The following is a 25,875-nucleotide window of genomic DNA, read 5'->3' as shown; positions in this document are numbered from 1 at the left end:
CGTGAGATCAGTGTGGCCAGGCCTGACAGTACACCCATGGGACACTCAAAAAGGCTGAATCTGAGCCTGTCAATGCTGTCCATGTATTTGAATGAATCCAGTCCATTGAGAGTTCTGAATTTGAGCTGTCTGTCTTTGTCAGATTATAGCAACATACAGTACTTGGTTGCATATTTGGTGTGTTATATGTAATTAGTAATTGGCTTTTTAAGTGTCTGCTTTAGAAGTAATTTGAGGATGCAATGCAAATCATTAAGATCAACACTTATTGTATAATGATTGAGTACATTGTAATATACTAGATCAGAGGAGTTTGCATAGTGGATTACTGTAAATGGAAATTGCCAGTAAGTGGCACAATAGAAACACAACTACAGAGGACAGAAAACTAGGGATTACATGCAGATTTCCGCCCCTTAATGTGATTTCCTTAATGGCAGTTTTACCTTTTTCTGCACTTCAGTGAGATCAGTGGAGAGGTTGAGATTAGAGAGAATGTATTTTGCCTCAAAAGCCGATTAGCTTGATTTGAAAAAGAGCCAAATTGACTTCTGCCTATTCTCATTCACAAACAATGTGCATGACGAAGAAACTACATTTTAAACAGTCAGAGCAAGGCTTTGGTTACCTCGAACTCTTATTATTTTTTATATTCCAGCAGAGCAAATTTCCAAAAAGCTTTTTTTATCTACTGTACAATAATTCAGGGATGACAGGTAGATTTCCATTTGCCTTCACCACTATTTTCTCAAAAAACACAAAATATTTGTGGAAAATATATACCACAAGAATTCTTGTTACTCTGTTGTTCTATACTGCCATCTTGTGGTATGACATGGACTCATTATTCAGATTTTAAATTCTATTGTTAATTCAGGCAAGAAGGCACTGCAAAGCTTACAATAACTCAAGAGGCAGTCCAATAGACATTAAACTTTTACCGCAGTTTATAGTTATATATACATAACTCTTGCTAGACTTAAAGGGAACAAGTGTGTGTAATACATTAAGGGCCAAAAAGTAGGTATTATTAAAAATATAGTAAATTAAAAAATATATATTGGTAAAGACCTATTTTTGATATATATATATATATATATATATATATATATATATATATATATATATATATATATATACACACTGGTGGCCAAAAGTTTGGAATAATGTATAGATTTTGCTGTTTCGAAAGGAAATTCCCCAAAGTGGCATTCAACTGATCACAAATTATAGTCAGGACATTACTGATGTAGTCAAGTCAAGTCAAGTCAAGTGGTTTTTATTGTCATTTCAACCATATACAGTTAGTACAGTACACAGCAAAACGAGACAACGTTCCTCCAGGACCATGTATACAGCATCATCACTATTTGAAAAAAAGACATTGTTTTCCCCCATTTCCAGCAGCCATCACTCCAACACCTTATCCTTGACATGCTAAATTGCTAATTTGGCTCTAGAAAATCCATTTCCATTATATCAAACACGGTTGAAAGCTATTTGGCTCATTGAATCAAGCTTAACATTGTCTTTTTGTTTGTTTTTGAGTTTCCAAAGTATGCAATAGACTGATAAGTCTCAAGGTCAATATTAGGTCAAAAAATGGCAAAAAAGAAACAGCTTTCTCTAGAAACTCATCAGTCAATCATTGTTTTGAGGAATGAAGGCTATACATTCCTTGAAATTGCCAAAAAAACTGATGATTTCAAAAGACAACTGTCTCTAACAAGGACAGAAGAGATGCGGAAGGTCAGATGTACAACTAAACAAGAGGATAAGTACATCAGAGTCTTGAGAAATAGAAGCCTCACATGTCCTCAGCTGACAGCTTCATTGAATTCTACCCGCTCAACAAGTTTCATGTAGGCCTACAACAGTAAAGAGAAGACTCTGGGGTGCAGGCCTTATGGGAAGAAATGCAAAGACAAAGACACTTTTGAAAAAGAAAAACAAAAAGAAAAGTTAGAGTGGACAAAGAAACACAGACATTGGACAACAGATAATTGGAAAAGAGTGTTATGGATCTTAAACCCATTGAGATTTTTTGGGATCAGATAGACTGTAAGGTGCGTGAGAAGTGCCCGACAAGACAGCCACATCAAATGCAAGTTCTACAGGAAGTGTGGGGTGAAATGTCACCTGAGTATCTGGTCAAACTGACAGCTAGAATGCCAAGGATCTGCAAAGCTGCCATTGCTGCACGTGGATGATTTTTTGATGATAACTCTTTTAAGTTGTTTAAGAGGTTCTGAACATGTTTTTCTTTTTCAAATTGTAATAGTAATTTTTCACGTTATTAATGTCCTGACTATACATTGTTATCAATTGAATGCCCAGTAGGCTACTGCACTACTGAAGCTAGGACATAAATGGATTTAAACAAACATCTTCAGCACCAGGGTTGCCAGGTCTCTGTTTCAAAACCAGCCCAATATCAAAACTTGAAATATGTAACTCCCAATCCTAATAAACATTCTTAACACTTGTGTGACCTTCGGGACATTTTTGTCTTTTTCATTTTTGTTTTTTAGATAATTTTGGCTGTGTTAATGCCAACTGCATACATTTTACCAATGGTGTGTATTTTGGGGGGAATTTTGACATTTCAACCTCAGTTCCTAAAATACATCTATAATACACTGTGTACCCAAAATAGATACACTCAGGACCTTCAATACAAAAATGTCCCCAATGAAACAGCAATGTCATCTCAGAGCCATCAAAGCATAAAATTATGAATTCTATGATATTATACTTTCATTCTGGAGCCCTGGCTTCAAAATTGAAAACTTTTACAGATGGCGCCATTTTTTTCATGGTTAGCCTAAGGAGCAAATACATGCTTTTTTCCTATTTTCTGTTTGCTTTATTATAGAGCACTCCAGGCCAATTGAATAAATGATGCAGCTAAAATTGTGTGGGTGTGTTGGTATTGATGGTATGGAGTGTGTTTTGTGTGTGTGAGTAAATGGGCGCATCACTGTTTGGTGGACTCTTCCCTCTTTTTGTGGCAGGAATTGATGTACTTTGCTGCTAGTGAAATGCAGTCTCTTTGTTCACCAAGTAAATATTGAGCTTGTGCATCGTTATTCAACTTTTTGAAGTTGGGACAAATAATTTCAAATTTGGGAAAGAAGTGTTTTTGAATTTCATTATAATTAGGGCAGGTGGTTAAGAAGTGCAGCTCTGTTTCTATTTGTCCTTGGCTACAGTACAGGCACAACCTGCTCTCTCTGGGTATCCAGCTCTGTCTGTATCTGCCCTTCTCTATTAGTCAGTCTGTGGTCTCTCTCTCTCTCTCTCTCTCTCTCACACACACACACACACACACACGTGAGACTTTCTATCTTTTGTGGAACACAAAAAAAGAGATATTATGCAGAATGAAGCCTCGGGCCCCATTCACTATCGTTGTATGGAAAAAGGATGCAATGAAAGTGAATGGTGCCTGAGGCTGTCATTCAGCCTGACATTTTCTTTTGTAAGGAAGTCCTTTTTTACTAAATGTAAGTTGTTATTTTAAATAACAAACATCACCAAAGACTCAGTGCCTTGCGAAATTTACAAATGCACCCTATTGAAAAAAAAAAAAAAAAAAACATTGCAACATTAAATTGCAGTTAAGATGTTTATTTATCATCTTATTTTACATTCAAGCTTTTGATAGATATCCTGAAAAGTACTGAAAAGGAAGAAAACAATATTGAGCAACTTAAATACAAACTTTGCAAGTAACCCACACGTATACATTAATTGTAATTCACACTGATGTAATCCGTTCAAAAGAACAGACAATTAAATTACGTTGCATTCTCTCAAAGTGTGAACAATTCACAGAAATAGAATGTTCAAGAAGACCTCAACAATTTAATGTGGACAGATGATGTTTTAGCACCACATCACCAAAAGGGGCGATAATAAACATTGCACAGCTCACAATATCTTCCCCGAGTCTGCAAGCATGTTGCCAACCATTCCTGGAAACAATTAAGCCCTTCACAATTCTGAACTGACACACTATTGAAATTTCAGAAAAGGAACAATTTTGATGCATACTAAGAAAATAGCAATCGGCGGTTTAACGTTTACCACTAGCATACAAAGAAGCATTTATTGTATGTGTGATATAAGATATGCATTGTATAGTATTTGCATTTTTGAATGAAATCTTTGTATGAATGCAGTAGTTATTTGAGAATCCTTGTTTCTCTATTTACTTGTAAACAGATTATTGTATTGAAACAGGCTGTCATTTCATAGCCAAAGACATATGTCTACCCAGTATTGCTACATAAATCAAGAACAACAACAAAAGTAAACCCTCGACATTCTACTTTAATAATCTGATGTGTGTAACACAAGTTTACTGTTTCACGCTCAGGACAGACATGGATACATTCAAGTGCAAGGTTAAAGGAATAGTTCACCAATGCAAAAAATAAAGTTCTTTTTACTCACCCTCATGACATGCCAAATATGCATGACATTCTTTCTTCTACAAAAGACAAAAGTACGGAAAAGGAAAGGCATACAGGTTTGGAACAACATGAGGGTGAGTAAATAAGGGCATACATTTCATTTTTGGGTGGGCAAACCATTCCTAAAGCAGATCTACCCAGTGTGTTAAATCAAATCAATAGAAAAACTTTTCAGCCCACTGATATATTATAAGTCAGTTTGAACATTGCTGTTTTAGAATAGCTGGCATGACCGCGAGATTGTTGCATATGTAATCGAATGACGTCCGTAATAAACTTATTAGCTTATCACTTCTGATCACACTTTCTCAAGGAACAACAATTCATGCACACAAATTCTGAGTAGTAAAGTGCCATTATAACAATAGTTTTAAATTAAAGATAAAACCCAAAAAATTGGACTTTACATACAGGGTATTACTGGTACATGCCATATAACATTTTCTATATACAAGCTCAAATGTGCCAAATTTGTGAAAATATAAGTGCACGGTCCCATTTTATTAGAATAAAGCAATCAAAAATTAAAAACCTGAAAATGCAGTGCAGATTCAAGAATTTTTTTGCACAGAAAAAAGTATAGCAGAACAACAATCACATTCAGCAAAGATCACAAATAATTTGCTAAAACATTAATCTCACACCCCTTTCTTTTTACATCACTGATGATCATGTATTAACCAGTAGAGGGCAGTGATGCGCATTGAGCAAAGACAGTTCAGACCTTACAGTATAACACAATCATAATTTTAGCAAACAATTCTTTATAGTCAGGGCCATAGTGAAAAAACAAAACAAAAAACAAACACACACTGCAAACAAATATTGTAAATGAACTCTTTTACAAACCGCTGCATTTTGTACACTTTATATTCATCTGTTTCATGGTCAGAACCTTTGCGAGTCTCTATAGCTATGCAAGATTTAAACATCTCCTAAAAACAAAAATAAACATATGCAACTACACATTTTAAAATGTGTCTACAGCGCCTTAATTATGCAATCGTATTAAAGGGGTCCTAGTTTCTCCTTATGCTCTAGTTTAAATGATCAAGAGGTCAGAACTGCGGTTCAGCGTGATGTTTACACGCTCACGACATATAAGAGCTGATCCTGTCTCCTCTAGACTGTCCTTTAAATAGAGAATGCATTTGGTTCCTTTAAATGTTAACAAACAGTGTTCATTATACCAGTCAATAAAACCCCAAGCTGACTGCTTAGAATAAACTTCACACAGTGGCTGTGGTAAATCCTGCTTTCATTGGCTGAAGCCAGAGTGAAACAATCAGTTGGTCTCTGTCCAAACTGCAGCCTCAGATTCCCAAAGGTTCGTCCTGACAGACCCTGCATTTAGTAATGAGAAAAGCAGGTGCACAATACAATCAATGGTGTCATTTAGGGGTGCACCGATCAAAATTGACTGATATTCGTCTTAAGGCGGATGTATACAGAGCGATTTTCGGCTGTTGTGCGAGCTCCCGACAATTTTTTTTTTCCAGTCAGGAGAGATTGTGTGGAAATCATGGGTTCTCGTGTGGTCGCAGCTCGCATCATTTGAGAGGAATTACGAGCATTGCTGAGTGGCTTACAAGCAGCTCACGACCTCCTGATAATTTTTTACAAATGTTTAAAAAATTTGGGCCAGTTTGAGCGATCTACCTGAAGCAGACCAATCAAGAGAAGGTGTTACAACTTACACGATCAATGTAAACTGAGTGTTAATTAAGCTTTTACATATTCTGAGAAAATGGTTGTGTTAAAACTGTGTTTTCCCTATAATATTCATGACCACATCAGTGGGAATGATTCTACAGAAAGGCCATGCTGTTCCCTGAGCTTCAACAAATCATTTGCTATACGGGTTGCACTAGAAAACAATCTTTATCACTCTGACAGACAGAGTTTTCAAATTTCCATCATGGTCTATTTTTCACTCATCATACTTGAATTTGCACAATAACATTATAATTGATGTATGGAGTCATGAAATCACACCCTTTGAAACCTGAATCTGTTAAATGTTGGACAGCATTTGTAATAATTATCCTCTTTTTAATCTGCAAATTAGTTTTCAACTAATGCAGCCCCCAAAGCCAGCCTTCTATTTTATTTCTAAATCGCAAGCTACGAGGAATTAAAGCAATGTCGTCCTCTGGCTATATGTCTTCTAATGATAAATAGCGCAAAAATTCATGCGATTGCTCCGGAATTCACCAGGTCGTTAAGTTGTGTCATGTATGATCTCAACTGTACGATTTTCAGATAAACTGACTCGTAAAGTGTGTGCAGGGGTTCACGACCTCCCGAGCGTCAAAACTTGCACCATGTACGCCCGGATTTAAGTCTGTGATCGGCCGATCATGCCTAGAATCAGGGCCGATCTCTTTGCAGCACGCAGGGAATCACACATCCACTCTGCTCCTGAATGTATTACATTTTATTTATAAATTGTGTACACCCAATTTGCTTAATAATTAACTAAATGCCAAAGACAGAAAACAAATCATAGATATTAATGATTTCTCACTGGAGCAGTTTTAGATTTTGTGATGGATATATTTTTCTTATTTTTAAAAGTATCTCTACTGTGTGTGGTGCTCTCATAGTTTCTAAAATTTCCTGATCGGTGCACCACTAGTGTCAGGTCACTCCTGGTGTTTGAGGTCAGACTCCAATGCACTCAAACAACAAACGGCTGAACCTACATCATGGAGCATGATTATCCACCTAGAACCTGTAATTCCAAAGATCCGTACTGACGTCCAAGCTTTAATAAATCTTTGGCAGAATGTGAATGTTTAGCTATGAGATGGATGCGAAAACCCTCATCCTCCCAAGCCTATGTTTCTCCTGAGTTGCGATTTAGTGTGAAAACATTGAGTCGAAGGGACTTGGCTATATACCCTGTGCGTTAAAAAGAGAAAAAATATAAGAGTATCATTCATAGGCTTGCCCCTTAAATCGCAAACCTACCAACACAGCAATGGACATTTTTGTCCTACCAGTATTAAAGTTTCTAAAACACAGGTTCTAACTTTTACAAACATATGGCATGTCACCACAACTGAAATGGCTTCTGAGCATAGCTGTATGCACATTCAAGTGTTCATTTATGGTTGCAAAGCATGCTAAAACTGGGACATATAAGCTTTGTTCCAAAACCCAATGCCTACATAGATAGTTACCTCCTAAGGCAGCATATGTAACAACATGATCACGTGATTTGGGGGGGTGGGGGGCAGCTTAATGGGGTAGTTGACCCAAATATGGAAATTCTCTCATCATTTACTCTCTCTCATGTTGTGCCAAACACGCATGTCTTTCTATCTTCGGTGGAACATAAAATATGCAAGGAAATATATTAGTCCAAAGTCTTTCTAGCAAGTCAGTCCATTGGCGGTCATCTTTGGAGAACACTCTGGGGAAGCTATTTCCAGTTATGACAGTGCAGCTCCTATACATTTGAATGGAGTCAAATCAGTCAAATCTCACAACACTGGTATCATGCTTCTTTACCTCAGATTAAAAGAATAGTTCACCCAAAAATTATCTCATCATTTAAACACCCTTGTGCCATTCCAGATGTTTAGGCCTTTCTTTCATCTGCAGAACACAAATACAGATTTTTTAGAATAATTTCTCAGCTCTGTAGGTCCATACAATGCAACTGAATGGCTGCCAAAATTCTGAAGCTCCAAAAATCACATAAATCAGCATAAAAGTAATTCATAAAACTCCAGTGGTTAAATCTATATCCTAAGAAGTTAAATGATAGGTGTGGGTGAGAAACAGATGACATTCACATTCTTCACGCATACCGCCCCACTGGGCACGGAGAATAATGTCAAGCAAAAGAGTACTGTATCTGTTTCTCGTCCAAACCTATCATATCACTTCTAAAAATATGGATTAAAACACAAGTCGTATGGATTACTTTTATGATGCCTTAATGTGCTGTTTGGTGCGTCAATATTTTGGCACCCATTCACTTGCATTGTGGACCTACAGAGCAGAAATATTCTTCTAAAAAATCATAATTTGTGTTCTGCAGAAGGAAGAAAATCATTCACTTCTGGGATGGCATGAGGGTGAGTAAATTGTGAGAGAATTTAAATTTTAAACTAAAAAACTAAATTTTCCCAGCTTGTGTAGATAAAGCGCATTCTCGAGTTGATTAACAGTTTAAAAGGTAATTGGCTCTTTTACCTGTAATGCTGGACTTCCTTTCTACATCCGTTGACCATTTGGTGCTAGAGCTCCTTGGATAGGCATTCATATTTCTCCCATTCATTTTAATAGAAGTGGCCCGTCTCTGATAAATACTCTCTGATTAGTCTCAGTCACCATTCACTTCCATTGCATAATTTTTCCATACAATGAAAAACAATTGGTGACAGAGGTTGTCATTTTGCCAAACATCTACTTTTGTTTTTATATAGAAGAATTACAGGTTTGGAAACCCATGAGGGTGCATAATGATGACATAATTTCCATTTTAGTGTGAACTTTAACTGAACATAACACTGATCATTGATGAAAGAGAACAGAAAACCAAATCCGGTAGCAGATGATACAAAAACGTTTACTGTGGGAACGCTGAAGCTGAGAAGAGCATCAGAAATGCGAGTTATGCTGCATATGTAATACACACCACACCTTGCTAATGCAACTGTGCTTGATTCTCTCTCTGAGTACATAAATGAGGAAGGCAAGCAGGAGAATGTGGAAAATGGCTCTGAGAAAGAGGGAGGTAGGGACTTCTGTTGCGATCATCTAATCGACTGCCCAATGTGTCCAAAGAAGAGTGTTTGCTTCTAAAATCTGTCTTCCTTCTGCCGTCAGTCAGTTGCGGCCAAGCCCACCCATTCAGACTGTTCTCTCTTTAAGACACCATCACTTCCACACATGTGACCCGAGCATATTATTTGAACCGGGAGCAGCTGCCCCATCCATGGGCTGCCCGTAACCCATCATGTTATTGGCACCATAGAAATTCATGCCTGCCATATGCTGAGTCATCTGTGAGAGGGAAAACACATACTGGTGATGCATGTAATTTAAAAGATATAATGAAACACTGACATTCATTTATAAACATATTGTATTTGGGGTGACAATAACGATATATGCATTATGATTGTATGATGTGCAAAGTCTTTGTACACATTCCAATTTGTTTTTCAATCTGACTGTTATTTTGCAACTTCTCATATTATGAAAGAACTCAAATCAGATTAGAAAAGTGAAAATTAAAGGGTGGAAACTCAGATTTTAACAAAACCAATCCAAGTCAAATCCTTAAGTGGCTTGAAATTTGATTTAATTGGTTGATCAGTCAGAATTGTTTTTGTCCATAATTTGGGATGAACAAAGCATAAAATGTTTGCTCTGTCAGCATGTTGATCCTGATTGCAGCACTGTTACCTGGCTGATGTTCCACTGCAGCTGTTGAGCCTGCTGTGCTCCATATGCCTGCTGAGGAACTGTTGCCATGCCTCCAATCATCCCATTTTGCATTCCCATCACGCCACCTTGCACCCCTGCCATGTACGGAGGAGCAGCTGCCACTCCTGTTTGCGGCATGACACCTGCCTGTCCAAGTACATTCATTTGTGGAGCCATGATAGGCCCTATCATGGCCTGCTGGGCACCAAGGCCCTGGTATTGGCTGTATCCTGCAGCAGGGATGTAGCCCATATGTGTTGCACCCATGTACATGCCAGCTAGAACAGAAACAAACAAGCATGCATTCACAGTACAAACTGAAAGAGTAGAAGGAAGCCATTTCAGATTTTACCTCAGTTCTTGGGGCTGTCTTTAAAGGATATTTCACCAAAAGAATTTAATTCTCTCATCATTTACTCACCCTCATACCATCCCAGATGTGTATGACATTCTTTCTTCAGCAGAACATTAACAAAGGTAAAATATCTCAGCTTTGTAGGTCCATACAATGCAAGTTAATAGTGATCAGACATTTGTAGCTCTAAAAATCACAATCCATATGACTCCAGTGTTTAAATCCATGTCTTCAGAAGTGATATAATAGGTGTGGGTGAGAAACAGACCAATATTTAAGTCCTTTTTCAGATGTGAAAGGGAAAGTGGAAATTTTGAGTAAAAAAATGAATTCAATATTGTTCTGTTTCACACCCACACCTAATATATTTCTTCTGAAGTTATGAATTTAAACACTGGAGTCATATGGATTACTTTTATGTTTGCTTTATGTGATTTTTGGAGCTAAAAAGGTCTGATCACCATTCACTTGAATTGTATGGACCTACAGAGCAGAGATATTATTCTAAAAATCTTTATTTGTGTTCTGCTGAAAAAAGAAAGTCATGCACATCTCTGATGGCATGAGGGTGAGTAAATGATGACTTTTGTTGTCAAACAAATATGTCATCATATACACACTTTCGTGTAATTCCAAACATGTATGACTTTCCTCCATGGAACACAAAAAGCTAAATAAATAATGCAAATAAAGTCATACAAGTTTGGAACAACACAAGGGAGAGCAAATAATGATCAATTATTTGTATTTTTAGGTGAAATATCCCATTAAGACTGCTCAAAGGACTATATACAAACTTTATATAATCTCTATTACTGTAGCTCTTAGAGCAGAAACTCAAATTATAAAGGACATTTATATTATAAAGGAAAACAACACACTTGCTTTAATCTCACCACGAGTGGCCATGTTGGTTTGTGGAGTTGCACTGCTGTACAAGGACAGGATCAAGTCCTTGGACATCTTCTTGCCACTGTCTTCACGTTTAGTGGGCGGGTTCAAAAACAGGCTGAGGTTCTCGGGCACTGATGCTGCTACTCGCCCAGTGGGCATTGACCCTGAACTAGGCTACAGCAACAAAAAAAAACACACCTTAACCAGTCCAGTTCAGACTATCTTTTACATGTGGTCTACGTTTATACATTTTAAATTGTTCTATTAAGTTCATGTGCAAAGAAGAATTCAAGACAGGGCTCAACAATAAGGATGGCCCACTGGCCTGGGGCCGGTATGAGAGTTTCCGACCAGCTGACAGAACAGTCAATTGCCTTATTGGGTTAAAGGAATAGTTCACCCAAAAATGTAATTCTCTAATTTTCTCACCCTCACCCCATCCCATGTTTATGACTTATTTTGTTCAGCAGAACACAAACAAAGATTTTTAGAAGAATATCTCATCTCTGTAGGTCCATACAGTGCAAGTGAATGGTGACCTAAACTTTGAAGCTCCGAAAAGCACATAAAGGCAGCATAAAATTAATTAATGACCAAATCCAATCGGTCTTGGGTGAGAACAGACAAATAACTTTTTCTGTGCATCTTGCCACTGCACGACCATGATATCAAGCTTGATTAAACTTCCTAGCACTCGACACATGCTGAGCACTAGATTGCTCTATAGGAAGTGTAATCGAACTTGAACTCAGAGTTGTCATTTGGTCTGTTCTCACCCAAAACCAACTGGATTGCTTCTGAAGGTATGGATTAAACCACTTGAGCCATACGGATTACTTTTATGCTACCTTTATGTGTTTTTTGAAGCTTCAAAGTTTTGGTAACCATTCAATTGCATTTTATTTAAGTTCAGAGCTGAAATATTCTAAAGTATTAATTTGTGTTCTGCAGAAGAAAGAAAGTTATACTCATCTGGGTGACATTTTGTTTTTATTAAAATATTTGTGTGAACTAACCCTTTACATTGTCTCTAAGGTTCCATTCGTTGATCTGGTAAAAGTTTTTTTTTTATGCACTGCAAACTTTTGAATTTCAAAGATATACTGAACATTGTAGTAGCAAATTATGCAGATTTGAACTTGTCACAAAGGTAACAATATCTAGCTAGCTGACATAGATACTGCAAGGTTTTGTCTAAATTATTGTAAAGAACACTTAACATTTAATAAAATATACATATTATTCCTAGCACATATACATACTAAAATATGTTCTAAATAAATACATATTATATATATATTTTTTATGGTGTGACCAGTGAAAGGTTTGGCACTACTGGCTGGGCCAGCAGGAAAACAAAACTTACACTTGAGACCTGCAAGACCATTAAAAAGTTAAAAACTATTACAAGCAACTGAAATCTTTGGATCTGAGCAGTATACAAATCTTTACCATGCTTCTGGCTGAATTTGAACTGCTGACAGCAGCAGGCAGAGAGCTAAAGAGGTCGAGGGCAGGGCTAAGTTCAGCGCTTGGCTTGCTATTGGACAAAGGAGCTCGAAGAACTGGAGCATCTGGGTAAGAGAAATTATAACATCAGAGCCGTATATTGTGGTGGTATATATATATTTATATAATGTATGATGCTTTAAGACACAAAGAGCTTGTTACCTAGTCCTAATAGGTCATTAACAGACTGTGACTGTTTCTTTGGGCTGTTTTTGAATTGTTGCGACTCATCCTTTTTCTGAAAGACAAATATAGGGTACATATAATATTGCTAAACCATTATGATGTTGAAAACTGATTTTAAGAGCAGTTTAGTTTGTACTCCTAAAACCCAGAAAATAATTAGTTTTTGAATGCATGGTCTATAAAAAAATACTGCCAATACTTTCTGTGCACAAGGATGCCTGTTTACATGCCTGACAAATGACAAGCAATTCATTAGATAACTGTTGTAGTCATTATGTGGCAACTCGATAGCCATTAAACTTTAGCCATTAAGTCTTATTCATGTTACAAAACGGGAATGTGTCTTCAAGCAATGTTAACCACAGACTTCTCATACATCAAAAACCACTGTTCTGAAAACCCTTCAGAAATACCTGAGGGAACCTATGGAGAATTAGCTTACTGGTTATCCTTGGCCTGCAAACTGACGTCATGACTGAACAACTCTATTTCAAAAATGCAAAAACCCACCAGCTTCATCTTTTCAAAAACAACAGGAGCCTCTTTTGTTACTGTTTCACTCTTCTCTCTCTGAAAATTGAAGTAAATAATAGAATAACTTAATTATTATTTTTAACAACTAATGATGTGAAACAACTAGTAATATAACAACTAATGATGAAAAACACAACTAGTAATGTTAAATTCAAAATACTCACCCTGTACGACTGGATATCAATGCACTTGTCAATATATTTCTTCTTATCATATTTGTCTCGTATAAAAATCTCAGCAGCTCTGTATGGCAGTGCTTAAGGAAACCTCATTCATGAGGACAGAGCAGAAGACATGCACATACAATAAACACATGCGCTTAAGGATACTGGTCTGTTTCTGGGCGCTGGAAGCACTCTGGTAAAAAGGCCTCATATAGTCGTCGCGCTTTGGCGTTCCCCATCTCCTGAACAGACTGACCATAATGCAAACATACAGATAAACATAAACACAAACTGTCAATCACCCATGGAATAATGCAAAGAGTGTGACAAGATGAAAAACTGGAGTATTTTTTATTAGAAATCTTGAACCACAAAAGCTTCACATATTAAAAACTGATAAGCCCATTATGTCATACCTGAATCTGATCGTGAGTCCATTGGTCCAAGTTTACAGATTTAACTCGTGATATGTGCACACCAAGATTCCTGTGGATTCCAGCACAGCGGATACAAATGAAGATTCCAAGATTCCAGGATGCCCATCTGGGACCTAATAAATTATGAAGACAACAGAGAAAGAGCATGAGTTTTAAAGTATGCAATTTCTGTGAAAATACTTTTTTCCTATTCTGGCTTAATGGTGAACTCATTAACTTTTTGTTTGTGTCATCTTGGACTTACAGTGACACCTAGTAGTGTGGATGCAGCATCATTCAAAATCAATAGTTCCCTTTCATAGGAACTCAAGCTATGTAATTGCATTGGGACACGCCTTGAGTGTCACAAGGTCTGAAACCCTTGTACAATCATGCCAATTTATTGGCTGGTGGTACATAAGCTCCCTTTAAGAGCTATGTTACAGGCTCCATAAAAACACTCGCTTTGGCGCCATCGAGTCAGATTTTCTGTTCTTCAGGGCACGATTTTTTCTAAGCCTGTGTTTGTTGCAGCGACACATCATAGAACATCATAGAGTGAACATAAAAAAAATAATAATTATCAGCCTCCATCTCCATGACCAAGTGTCTCGAGATATGCATAACAGAATTCGATATTCATCGAGCACAAGTGTACACAAAACACACAGTGGACATAAATACCACACTTTGTTCCCCAATAAGAATGCTGGGGCCGTTGTGGTGAGCCTGCTTGCTCTCAATTCCCCTTCATATCCGTACATTCTTCCCGGATCTATGCTAAGGCAGATGGTTTATCTGGCGTCCTCTGATGTAAATGCATACAGGGTGACAGTTTTTTTTATAATTGCTTGATCGAATTCAGCCTTCTATCTCCATGTCCAAAGGTTTTGAGACATGCATAACATAATTCAATATTCATCGGGCACAAGAGTACACAAAAACACACAGTGAACATAAACACTACACGTCCCCCATAAAGAATGCTGGGGAATGCGAGACCTTTTCAGTGCTGAATGTACTCTACAAAGGGACTTCAACCACTGACGCATGCATTCCGTCTATTCAAAGTGACGTGTGGGTGCTACCGAACTCTGCTACCATGGAAATTAACCGCCTTTTGATGTCGGGTGTTCCATTGGGACAAGTGTGTAGCACAAATCTTATAACGATAGACGCCTCCTCCATGGGTTGAGGCGCTGTACACGAGAGTTGTCCAGCCTACAGGGTTTGGATGGTCTAGTGGCAATATAGGCACATAAACTGTCGTGAGATGTTCACGGCAAAGATTTTCCTCCTGGAGATACAGGGCAGCCATGTCCTCATCTGGTCGGACAACAGGACGGTGGTGTCCTACATCAATTGACAGGGAGGAGTGCGTTCTTATGCCATGGTGATACTGGCATGTCACATTCTTCTGGGAGCAATGTGCTGTCTCTACGAGCTGTGCATGCTTCTTGGTGTACAGCGTGAGGTGAAAATCAAGTTCACTGCTCTGTCGGTACAGTGTTGGATTTTTTTGCAAGAGCACTTTGGGGCTGGGGTTATGCCAGCAAAGCTTAAAGTTTATGTTGCCGCTATAGCGGCTGAGTACGCACTAATCAATGGAGTCTCTGTAGGTAGACATTCTCTCGTCTCTCGTTTTATGCATGGGGTGCGCAGGCTTAGATCTTTTTGTCCCGTCCGCGTTCCCTTACGTAATTTATCTGTTGATTTAGAGGCACTCTCAGATGCTCCGTTTGAGCCCTTGTCAACAGTCACTGATAAGTTTCTGACTCTTAAAATAGACCTGCTAGTAGCATTGGCATTGTTTAAAAGGATTAGTGATTTGCATGCCCTGTCGATCAATCCCTTATATATGGATTTAGCGCCAGGGTGTTTAAAAGAGTGGTGTTAAGACCTCGTTTGGGCTATTTGCCCAAGATCATTTCTACATTTTGCTCACAGACTATTCATTTTCAGGCTTTCTATCCTCCCCCATTTGAGTCGGAGGAGCATGAAAGATTGCATATGCTTCGCCCAGTTTGGGCACTGCGAGTTTATGTTGTCCGTACTAGCCAGCGCCGTAAGTCAGAGTAGTTGTTTGTGTGCTTTGGCGGAACGGTTGTTTTGGTGTCCAAGCAAAGACTGGCAGTGAGCGGCAGTTCTGCAGATGGAAATGCCTTGTTGAACAGAGAGGTCAACAGAGAATGGCCAGACTTGTTTGAACTGACAAAGTCTACAGTAACTCAGATAACCACTCTGTACAATTGTGGTGAGAAGAATAGAATCTCAGAATGCTATTCTGAGATGCGGGTTGGTGCTGTTTTGTTGGCATGAGGGGGACCTACACAATATTAGGCAGGTGGTTTAAATGTTGTGGCTGATCGGTGTACGTAATGTACATACACATAAATGCATGTACACACACACGCACACACACACACACACAAATTAAATCAACCTGATTGCTATGCTCTATCCGTTTTTTTCTTGCTGACAGAGATAAAGAGAGAGTGGATGAGCTTTTTATATTATAAACTTCTAACACAAGTGCCTGTTATATAAAAATCAAGTCTCACTTCCATTTTTTTATCAATTCAAGGATTTTAAAATCTATTGTTTTACAGAGAAAACAACTATCCAAATTAAAGAATATAATAAATGCATACTGAAAAAAAGAGCAGTTAAGGACAGAGCAGCAGTTCAGCGGCAAAACAGATAAACATCGAAGACTACTCCATGTCATGCAAATGGTAACTCAGGCCACAATTGACAGACTTGTAGTTGAGGTTATGTCCAGTCCAACTGTGAAACTGAGAATCAAGGAAGCAGCTGCAAAGTTCAAGAAAAACATGATTGCTGAGATGGCCAAAGTCAACTACATAGGTAGGTACCCCAACTTATTGTTGGACAGCACGACAGCGGAGCTATACAAGTGTTACAGCACACTGGATCCATGAGACTACACTGGAAAGAATGTCTGCATCAATTGCGTTTCGATGCTTGAAGGGTTCACATTCCTTTGATGTGCTCGCAGGGACTCTGGATGACATCCATTATGAATATGGCATCACATGAAAAGATAGTTAGAACCACTACTGATAGTGGATCAAACGTAATCAAATCATTTAGACTGTATGGGGAACAGAGTCAGCAAGAGGTGATGGATGCTGAGCCAATCACAGTGGACATTGTTGTATCCGGAAGTTGAGATTCAGGATACCTATTCTATTTTTGACACCAACAGTGGCTTGGATCTGCCCAGGTATCAGCATTGAGCTTGTCACCTCTTGAATTTAGTGGCTACCGTGGATTCATCCAAAGCAGAGGTCAGCAGTGAGATGTTTAAGAAGCTTTCCCATTCTACATTTGCAAAATGCCAGGCATCATACAATATTAATACAATAAAACCAGCCGGTATGCCATCAACGTTGAAATTGTGCAAGAAAAATGTAAACTATATTTAATACAGCCTAACCACAAAAGATGGAATTCAGTGTACTGTACAATGCTGCAGAGGATCACATGAATTCTTAAGCAGGGAGAAGCATCCCTTCGGAATGAATGTGCAGCAGTTCAAGATTAAAATGTAAGTCAGATTTGACTCTGCATTGTTCTAATTAAAATACATTTAGACTAAATAAAATAACTGTTTTAAATAAAATAAATTAGAATTTGTAATAAATAAAATAAAATTCAAAGTAAAATATTTAATAAAGTGATAAATTCTTTTATAGGCTTAATCCTGCTGATGTTTCTTTTCTCTTTGTGTACTGCTGCGTGATGACGCATGTGGCCATGGCCTTGAACATCCTTCAGTCTGAAACAAACACCCGGGTGAAAGCTCAAGAAGATGGAGACTTCAGTCAAGGTGTGTCTTCCTCTTATTCATGCTCTGCAGCAAGGTTTAAAAAGCGCTTTAGGGAGCTGATGTAAGATATGGAACTCATCAATGCAGCAATTCTTCTTTTCAAATGTATAACGTCATGGACAGACAATGCTCACATCTTTAAAACCGGTAACATTTTACCACTGTTATGTATTTGACTGATAAAACAGGACTTACACCAAGACATCCTGTGAGAACACCCATCAAGAAAAAAAAAAAGATAATATCAGCAGTCATGGGACATTTTAATCCACTAGTACTGTAAATATACTGCTACTACAGCATCCAAATAACCTTCAACCTTTGAATCAGTTTTTCTTATGGGGAAAAAAAAAATAGCATAGACAACAACTAGATTTAAAAAAATGACAAAGGCATTTGCAAACATAGAGTCAATTCCTTTTAACAACATCAGGCATCCACAGTACAGAGTTGTATAGGCAAGATTTAGGTGAGATTCCAAAAGCAGGCAAAGGCACAAAGGAAAATCAAATTGTAATATTCAAGTAGTGTTTTTACTGTTATTATTAATGCTGAATGAATACTTGATCAGTCGATTACTCGTGGAAATCCCAAATTTGTATTTTGTTTATATGTTAGGTATGGATTACATCATGCACTACCACTTATTGTATTGTATATTGTGTATTCTATATTGTGTGTATTGTATATAATTATCGTGTTGTGTAAGTATGTGTACATTTGATATGTAAATTGTGTTGTGTAAGTATGTTGTTTATTGTAATTGGTATATGTCTCGTCACTGTCATGACTGCTACTGTTGCACTTGTGTACATGGTAGTGTGACAATAAAGTGATTTGATTTGATTTGATTTGATGCATCATCTTGATTCCATGAGGGACACACAACAAAAAGAACCACAGAATGATGCCACTGACAAAGATGACTCCTTTTCTTCCATTAAGACTGGTTGATCCACAACTGCGTCTGAACTGGATTGATACTTTTGGCTTGTGCCTCAGATGAGATGAAACTGCTACACTCATTCCCTACAGTGAAAAAGTTATGCCTCAAATTGAACACACGCTTGCCTGCCTCTGCAGCATGTGAGCGCCTTTTTAGTTGTGCTGGACAGCCGTTCACACCTAATTGAGTCAGGCTAGACTGTACAAATATAGAGAAATGGCTCATTCTGAAACTCAACAATAAATTCAAAATGTAGGCTTGTTGTTGACATATACATTAAAATAGCTGCAAGTCTGCAGTCATGTTCATGTACAAAGCAATGTCAGATTATGCATGTGTTGGTGCACATTTTTTTAATGACTCTAAATTCTCTTTATGACTCAAGCTCATGTTTTTTAAGCTTGTACAATGCTGTGAGAACCTGCTACAGTAATCTTTTTTTTCCCTCTTCTTTGAGGGATTGAACTATTATGTTCATTTGATTTTTCAAATATTACACCTATTTTGAATGGGTCTTTGTATTTGAAATGTTGGGAGTCAAAATAAAAACTGTTGGAGGATCCCTATATATGTTTTATTATTTCTACACAGCCATAAAAGGACATGTGAATTACAGTATGTAAGCTACATTTTTAAATTGGTGCATACAGTGTTATAAAGGGGAATTGCATACACACAATACTCACTACTCTGAACACTTTTTAATGACTAAAGACCTCATCTCATGTGAGCGATCAAGATTTTATACATATGTTTCAAAATTACAATTTATTTCCTTCGGAGTAAAACTTTTTCAATGTGGAAAACAATACAGAGTACACTTTTAATATACAGAGACAATTATGACTGAGTCATTCACAGGCTGATTTCTTGAAAAGTGTAAACTCAGTGGCTCTGTGCATCAGTAGCACCCACTGTTCATAAATCACACATGTATGAATACATACAAGCACACAGGCATGATCAAGTCTACACTTCTTTAACAAAGCAGCCCCTGAATTAGAACGATGCCTGAAGTATCATATGTAGTGATAAATACAGTTGTCTTTTTCTTTCTCCTAGGCAAATAATGTAACCATAGTATGCTGAGACATGAACAAGCTTCAAAGACAAAACTAAAGACTGTCTCGTCTTTAACCTTTCTGTTGATGTGATGCGATTCTGGTTTTGGCCAATAGGTGGTAGCACCATATTAAGTTATTGCTCTAATTTTGTCTGTTGATGTGACGTCAGAAAGGATTGTTGTGGCAACATTTCTGCTAAATTGCTTAAGCTTCAATGAAATAAAAGCACATCACAGTTCGACAGCCATATGTGGTGTTTACATACTTTGCATGCTATGATTATATTCACAATTTGATTGAATGTAATTAGACATAAAAGGACAGCTTGCCTCCAATTAGTGTCAGCTTCAGATGGGACACCAACTTACAGCCCCTTTACTGGCTGTCTGATGCATGTAGAGCTGTTTAGTCATGACGTTAATTTGTAGGGCAACCCAGAAGGCTAATTCACCATGGGTTCCCTCAGGAATTTCGAATGGGGTTTTAGAGTAGTGGTTTTCCATTTTAGAGTAAAATAAGGTTGGTGGTTTGTATTACTCGAAAAGACTTTCACATTTTGTTCTACAACAAAGAATATACAGTAACAGTATTCTAAAATAATTAACATCAAAAGTGAAATTCGAAGCTGTTTTATGTTCAGAAGCATACAAGTTGCTATATAAGGACTACAACTATTCCACAAGGATGTGAGCAGGGTTTTATGGACCCAGATTGCTGCCAAAAGTAAAAAAAAATATATAACGTTTTGCAAACAAACACAATCCGCTTTGCAAAGGTAAACTCGACTTTTAAACAAACAGGAAGCGATTTGCAATTACAAAGGGCATTTGAGCGAAAATGAATAGTGGTTGTACTGTGCCCTTGGCTTAACAAACAAATGTGCTTGGTTTTAGTCTATTCAACAAATTCTACAGGATAGTCGAACAAATACAAAATCCAATATACATACCACTTGTGTTAAGGAAAGAGAAAACACCTGCACCAGCATCAATTGCAAGACTTTTCACATCTACACATCAAAAACAACCTTACTAAGTTGTATCACAGTAAACTATAACATCATTTTTCATTACAACTCTGAAAGATGTATTAAAAAGTGGTGTTAAATGTGTTCAGGCAATTTATTTATAGTATATTTATATTTTTTTAGAAAGACTAACTACCTAATTAACCACTGCAATGAGGAGCAATCTATGGTCTTTCTTGTGATTATGACATTACAAATGCAACCATTAAACAATGAAAGAACTATGGTAAACAAAAGGGCATTTACAATGTAGAATTAAAGTCTGCACCTTTATCAATTATTAACATACATCACATCATGTGTACTATTTTAATAAACTTCCCGTTCTGATAATGTTTGAGATTAGAATACAAACTGGCCTGGCGTCAGATATTCCTATAATCAAAATGATTTCTAAATCATGTATTGGTGGGAAACAAACAAAATCTGTATTGGTGTAGGAAACAAACATTTCCTCTATAGAAGCACAGTTCCCAAATCAGTAAAGTAGTTTAAGCATGAATATTATAACTAGGCCTACAGTATACACTGAAAAAAGGAGAAAGCAGCTCTATGGAAAATACTAAACCAGTACACTTTAAATCAACTTAATACTTTTATGTTTGAGATGAGAACATAATTATATTGCAGGAATAAGTTAAATTCAACATTGTCATCAAAAAGTGATATGATCACAATGTTATGAAATGTTTAAATAGATTCAGATTTTTAACAGATGGTGTTCCCTCAACATGATTTTATTGCTTTCTCAATTAACACTGAGTACACCCCATCAATGTTTAATCCAATTGTGTTGCGACTATGTGAATACAATATGTTGCATCAATGTATTGCTGTAACTGAGCAGGGGATTTCCATTTCCCAGCATGTATTGCACTAAATTGGGAGAGTACATTTTAAAAATAAAGTGTTATTTTTATGTATTTTTATGCAAAATGAGACAAGTAACAGTAACTAACTGTTACTTGTTAACTAATTGTTTAATCTTCTGTTATGTTGAAATTTAGAGGAGTCATGTATATTTTTGACATTATTTTTCTAAAACGTACATTTAAAATGTTTTCTAAAACGTACATTTAAAATGTAAATGTGTGTTGTTCAACTTTTTTGAAATATGGCTTTTCAATAGTTGTGAAGGGCAACATCTCTTTTGCAATTAACCTACTTCATCCGTGCATTCTCTTCATCATGGGCTACCGGTTGTGTATTTCGTTGTCCAGGCAAATGCATCACTTATTGTGGGTTGTTGCGGGTTTAATTTTGGTGCTTTATTACTTTTCATCCCAGAATTGCCATCATAATGTTTCCCCGGTATAACATTTCACACCTGTTTTGTCCCTTGTTCAGAGTAAAACTGGTAACACCATACACTGTGGCAACCCTAATAATGAAGGATCATTTCAAGACTTGAGATCTGTACACCCTCAGCAGCATCACTGTCTTACAGTACAAAATGATATAAAATGCTAATGTGTTTGATGCTAGTTAGCAACAAGCTGCACAATTCCACAGTTATTTGAACAGATATATTTTAAGTTATGTGAACTTAATTAATGTATGTTTTATTATGTTTTATGCACACAAAGTATTTGAGAATAGACTACATTTTATTATCACATTAAGGCAAATCAATTTCATTGCATGGAAACAGTGTCCACAACTGAATTAATTTAAACCAATTAATTTGTTTTTCAGTGTAGATATAAGGTATTCCACAGCACTTTGAAGTACAAAAACTCTGCTGAATTCAAGAGATTCTAGATGCTCAGTTGTTCAAATAAATCATATTTATTACAAACATGAAATCAGCTATAAACATTATCTTAAATATTAATTGCAATCATGTAAAAAACAACAACTAAAAACTGCATCAAGCATGTGGCGACCGTGTATGTCAGCCACCACCGAAAACCATTTTTGACCTAGGAAAAACCCTGGTGAGTTTACATGCTTGACAAATTGGACAACCATTGTAGTTCTTACATAGCAACTTTTTACATTGGCCTGAAAAAGCCAACATACTGCTCTACACTTTTAGCCGTTTAAGGTTTTTCCAAAATTAATAAACGAAGACCAACATTTCTGACTTTTAACTTCTTTATGCTACATCCACCAAATCTGTCTGTTTGTCTAAACTTTCAGACAAGGCTTTGTCAAGCCAACATGTCTTTGCAAACTTAATCTAGTGAGCAACTTGTTAGTGAAAAACTAACCACTCAATTTGCCAAAGTTTCTGGTTTAATTGTTTAGATTTTTAATTTAGGATATTCAAGGTTTTTTTGAGGTACTGAATAGCAAGCAAACCAGATATTCATGAACTGTATACTCAGCTTCGTTTTTTTTTTTTTATGTACGAAGACTCAATATAAATGTTACTTTTTACTTTAAGATCAGCAGAATTTGATTAAGAAGTCTACACACATGCCCTCTAATTATTTTTGTGATTTCTGTGCAGCCAGTTATGAAGACTACAGTAGCTTTGTTTCCATCCATGTTGCAAATTATATTTATGTGAAAAAAAAATATCATGCAAACAAAGTGCAAAAAAAGCTGCGTTTCATTCCAACCCTGCTCTTCTGCACAGTTCAAGTTTGTATTAAACTTTTTTTTTGTCTTATCGAATAAAAAAATTATCCACCGCGAGTGTATATGTATTTTATGCGCATTTTGAAGATTTTATTTGCATGTTGGTGTTTCCATCCAGCAGTTTTCAAAATATGCATAAAGATTTGTGGATGAAAAGCTAATGTTATATTTTTAACTTCAAATGTACCCACCCTTCAACAGCTCATTAAAAAAAAAAAAAAAAAAACTGTTTGCTTAATATTTGGCTGTTTCTTGGCCAAAATGCACTACAAAGTGGACCAGATTGTATGTCGTAAGTCAAATGTCTGGCTACGTGAGACCCCCTCCAACCTTGCTTTTTTTTTTTTTTTTACATTTCTTTGAACCAAAAAGCTCAGAAAGCCAAAATCCAATAATGATCTCTGTTATATATATTGCTATAAATGTGGCAATTTGGCCCTTAATGGAGTGCCAGGTCTTTAGTTTCTGTCTACACTATGCTCACTGTCACACTCACATCTCAGATTTGGCATTGGCTCTAATGCAAGATGGCTCTACGCCAGAAGAAAGGGATATTCCCAATGGGATGCACATTGGTTCACTGTAGCTGTATGAAATACAATTTTCATTGAGCTATTCCATGCTCTGGGCCTCTTTAAATTACCCATTTGTCTTCGATCTATCAATATCCCTTTATCTCTCTCTCTCTCTCTCTCTCTCTCGCTCTCGCTCTCGCTCTCGCTCTCACTCTCGCTCTCACTCTCGCTCTCACTCTCGCTCTCACTCACTCTCTCTGACCCTGTCTGTATGGCCAGGGGTAATCAGCTTGTGTGGTATTAAGACGTCAGCTCAGACATGGATAAAAAGTGTTTGAGTGTGGGATGGAGTGACAATACCTGGCAGAGGATGGAAATCCAAGTGGAGTCATGCAGGTTTCAGAGTGAGTCACAGAAGTGAAGCAGAACAGCCCTCCACAAAACAAAAAAGACTGACACACAGATAAATCACACTAATTAGCTACAAAGGGATCCTATTTGAGAGAAGCACCAGTTAGAGCCAGAGAAAGGACACACAGCAAGCCACCTGTTTATTAGGGGTGCTTGCTAACGCAAACTTAACTTTTACTATTGCTTATATGTATGTTAGGGGTAGTAATCGTACGTATTAAACTATGTATTTGTAGGATTATCTATGAACAAAGCCATCAAATGAACACAACACATTCCACAGATCAGCCAACTAGCCATTAGAGAGCCATGTAAACTCATCCATGACACCTAAATTGCTGAAGGAGACTGTCTCTCCCATGCCTGCTTAATCTCAAATTAGGGTTTGTAATGACAGAGCTGACCAATAAAGAAAATCCTTTTTTATTCCACAAACTTAAACCCTCTGTAAAACCAAATGGCCAAATAACACCTTGTGACATTAAATGCATAAATCCGTGGCCATATCAGGAAACAGAGACTCTTGAAGACAGTCCCAAGGCCCGAAATCAACATGGACCTAAAACAGAGACATCTGTTTCTCCCCCTCTGCACATTCCAAGGACATTCTCTCTTAGCTCAACAGAGACCGCATGGACCTACAGAATATACACCATATCAAGCCTTGCTAGATAATTCTGAAGATTTAGTTAGATTAGTTTTATGTTTAGAATAGCAATAAAGTTTGTCTGTATTCAAAGATAATTTGACTGTGGTATATTTTTGATGCCGAGGACCAAGCTACGATTTTAATGGTGGAGAATTTTATTCAGACAAATAACCTAGTTATTTGTCATTTATCTAATTTATAATGGTTGTCGAACATGACTGATTCCATTATACATTTCCTTACATAATAATGTAGAATAAGGACAGTTTAATTTAATTCCTAGCTCATGTCCTGTTCCTTCATATAATGGTGGAGGTACGCAGGCACTTTAATCCATACATTGTACATCTACATCAACCAAATTTCCTACATATTAACATAAATGATGCAGCTTTCCAAATAGCTCAGGCTTATAATTTTTACCTGGACATGATAAAAGAGGTATATATAAAAAATAGGGCTGTCAATCGATTACAATTTGAAATCAAATTAATTAAATGGTGTCCCGTTTAATTAATCACAATTAATCGCATATACAAATATTTGTTGAGAAAGCCCCTCATATAACAATAATTCAATATATAATGATGAAATAATTATACAGTTATCTTTAAATATTTAACAATTTTATATATATATATATATATATATATATATATATATATATATATATATATATATATTAGAGCTGTCGATTTAATGTGTTAATTCAGTGCAATTAATTTTAAAAAAATAACGCGTTAAAAAAGATTAACGCAATTAATTGCAATGTGGTTGCAGCACAGATTAAAAAAATTAAAATTAAGACTAAGCTCTTTTTTTAAGAATTGAACAAATACAATT

General features: G+C 36.8%; 1 protein-coding gene across 2 annotated transcripts in view; it reads right to left on the bottom strand.

Moving 5' to 3' along the window:
• Nucleotides 1–3,621: 3,621 nt before the first annotated feature.
• Nucleotides 3,622–25,875, bottom strand: part of LOC127650038 (stromal membrane-associated protein 2-like) — a 35,091-nt gene continuing 12,837 nt past the window's right edge. The window contains exons 2-10 of one of the 2 annotated variants that reach the window (XM_052135164.1): nt 13,982–14,115; nt 13,731–13,816; nt 13,566–13,644; nt 13,378–13,437; nt 12,844–12,919; nt 12,625–12,746; nt 11,160–11,346; nt 9,903–10,201; nt 3,622–9,497 (exon numbers count right to left, since the gene is read on the bottom strand). In XM_052135164.1, the coding sequence (XP_051991124.1) occupies nt 9,372–9,497; nt 9,903–10,201; nt 11,160–11,346; nt 12,625–12,746; nt 12,844–12,919; nt 13,378–13,437; nt 13,566–13,644; nt 13,731–13,816; nt 13,982–14,115 (1,169 nt within the window). In that variant the 3' untranslated portion in view covers nt 3,622–9,371. The remainder of the gene's footprint in view (nt 9,498–9,902; nt 10,202–11,159; nt 11,347–12,624; nt 12,747–12,843; nt 12,920–13,377; nt 13,438–13,565; nt 13,645–13,730; nt 13,817–13,981; nt 14,116–25,875) is intronic. The other variant, XM_052135166.1, reaches the window with a different exon arrangement.

The sequence above is a fragment of the Xyrauchen texanus genome, chromosome 10, assembly GCF_025860055.1.
Source record: "Xyrauchen texanus isolate HMW12.3.18 chromosome 10, RBS_HiC_50CHRs, whole genome shotgun sequence".
NCBI lineage: Eukaryota > Metazoa > Chordata > Actinopteri > Cypriniformes > Catostomidae > Xyrauchen > Xyrauchen texanus.
The sequence above is the reverse complement of the archived record's forward strand: the minus strand, read 5'-3'. Positions and strand labels throughout refer to the sequence as shown.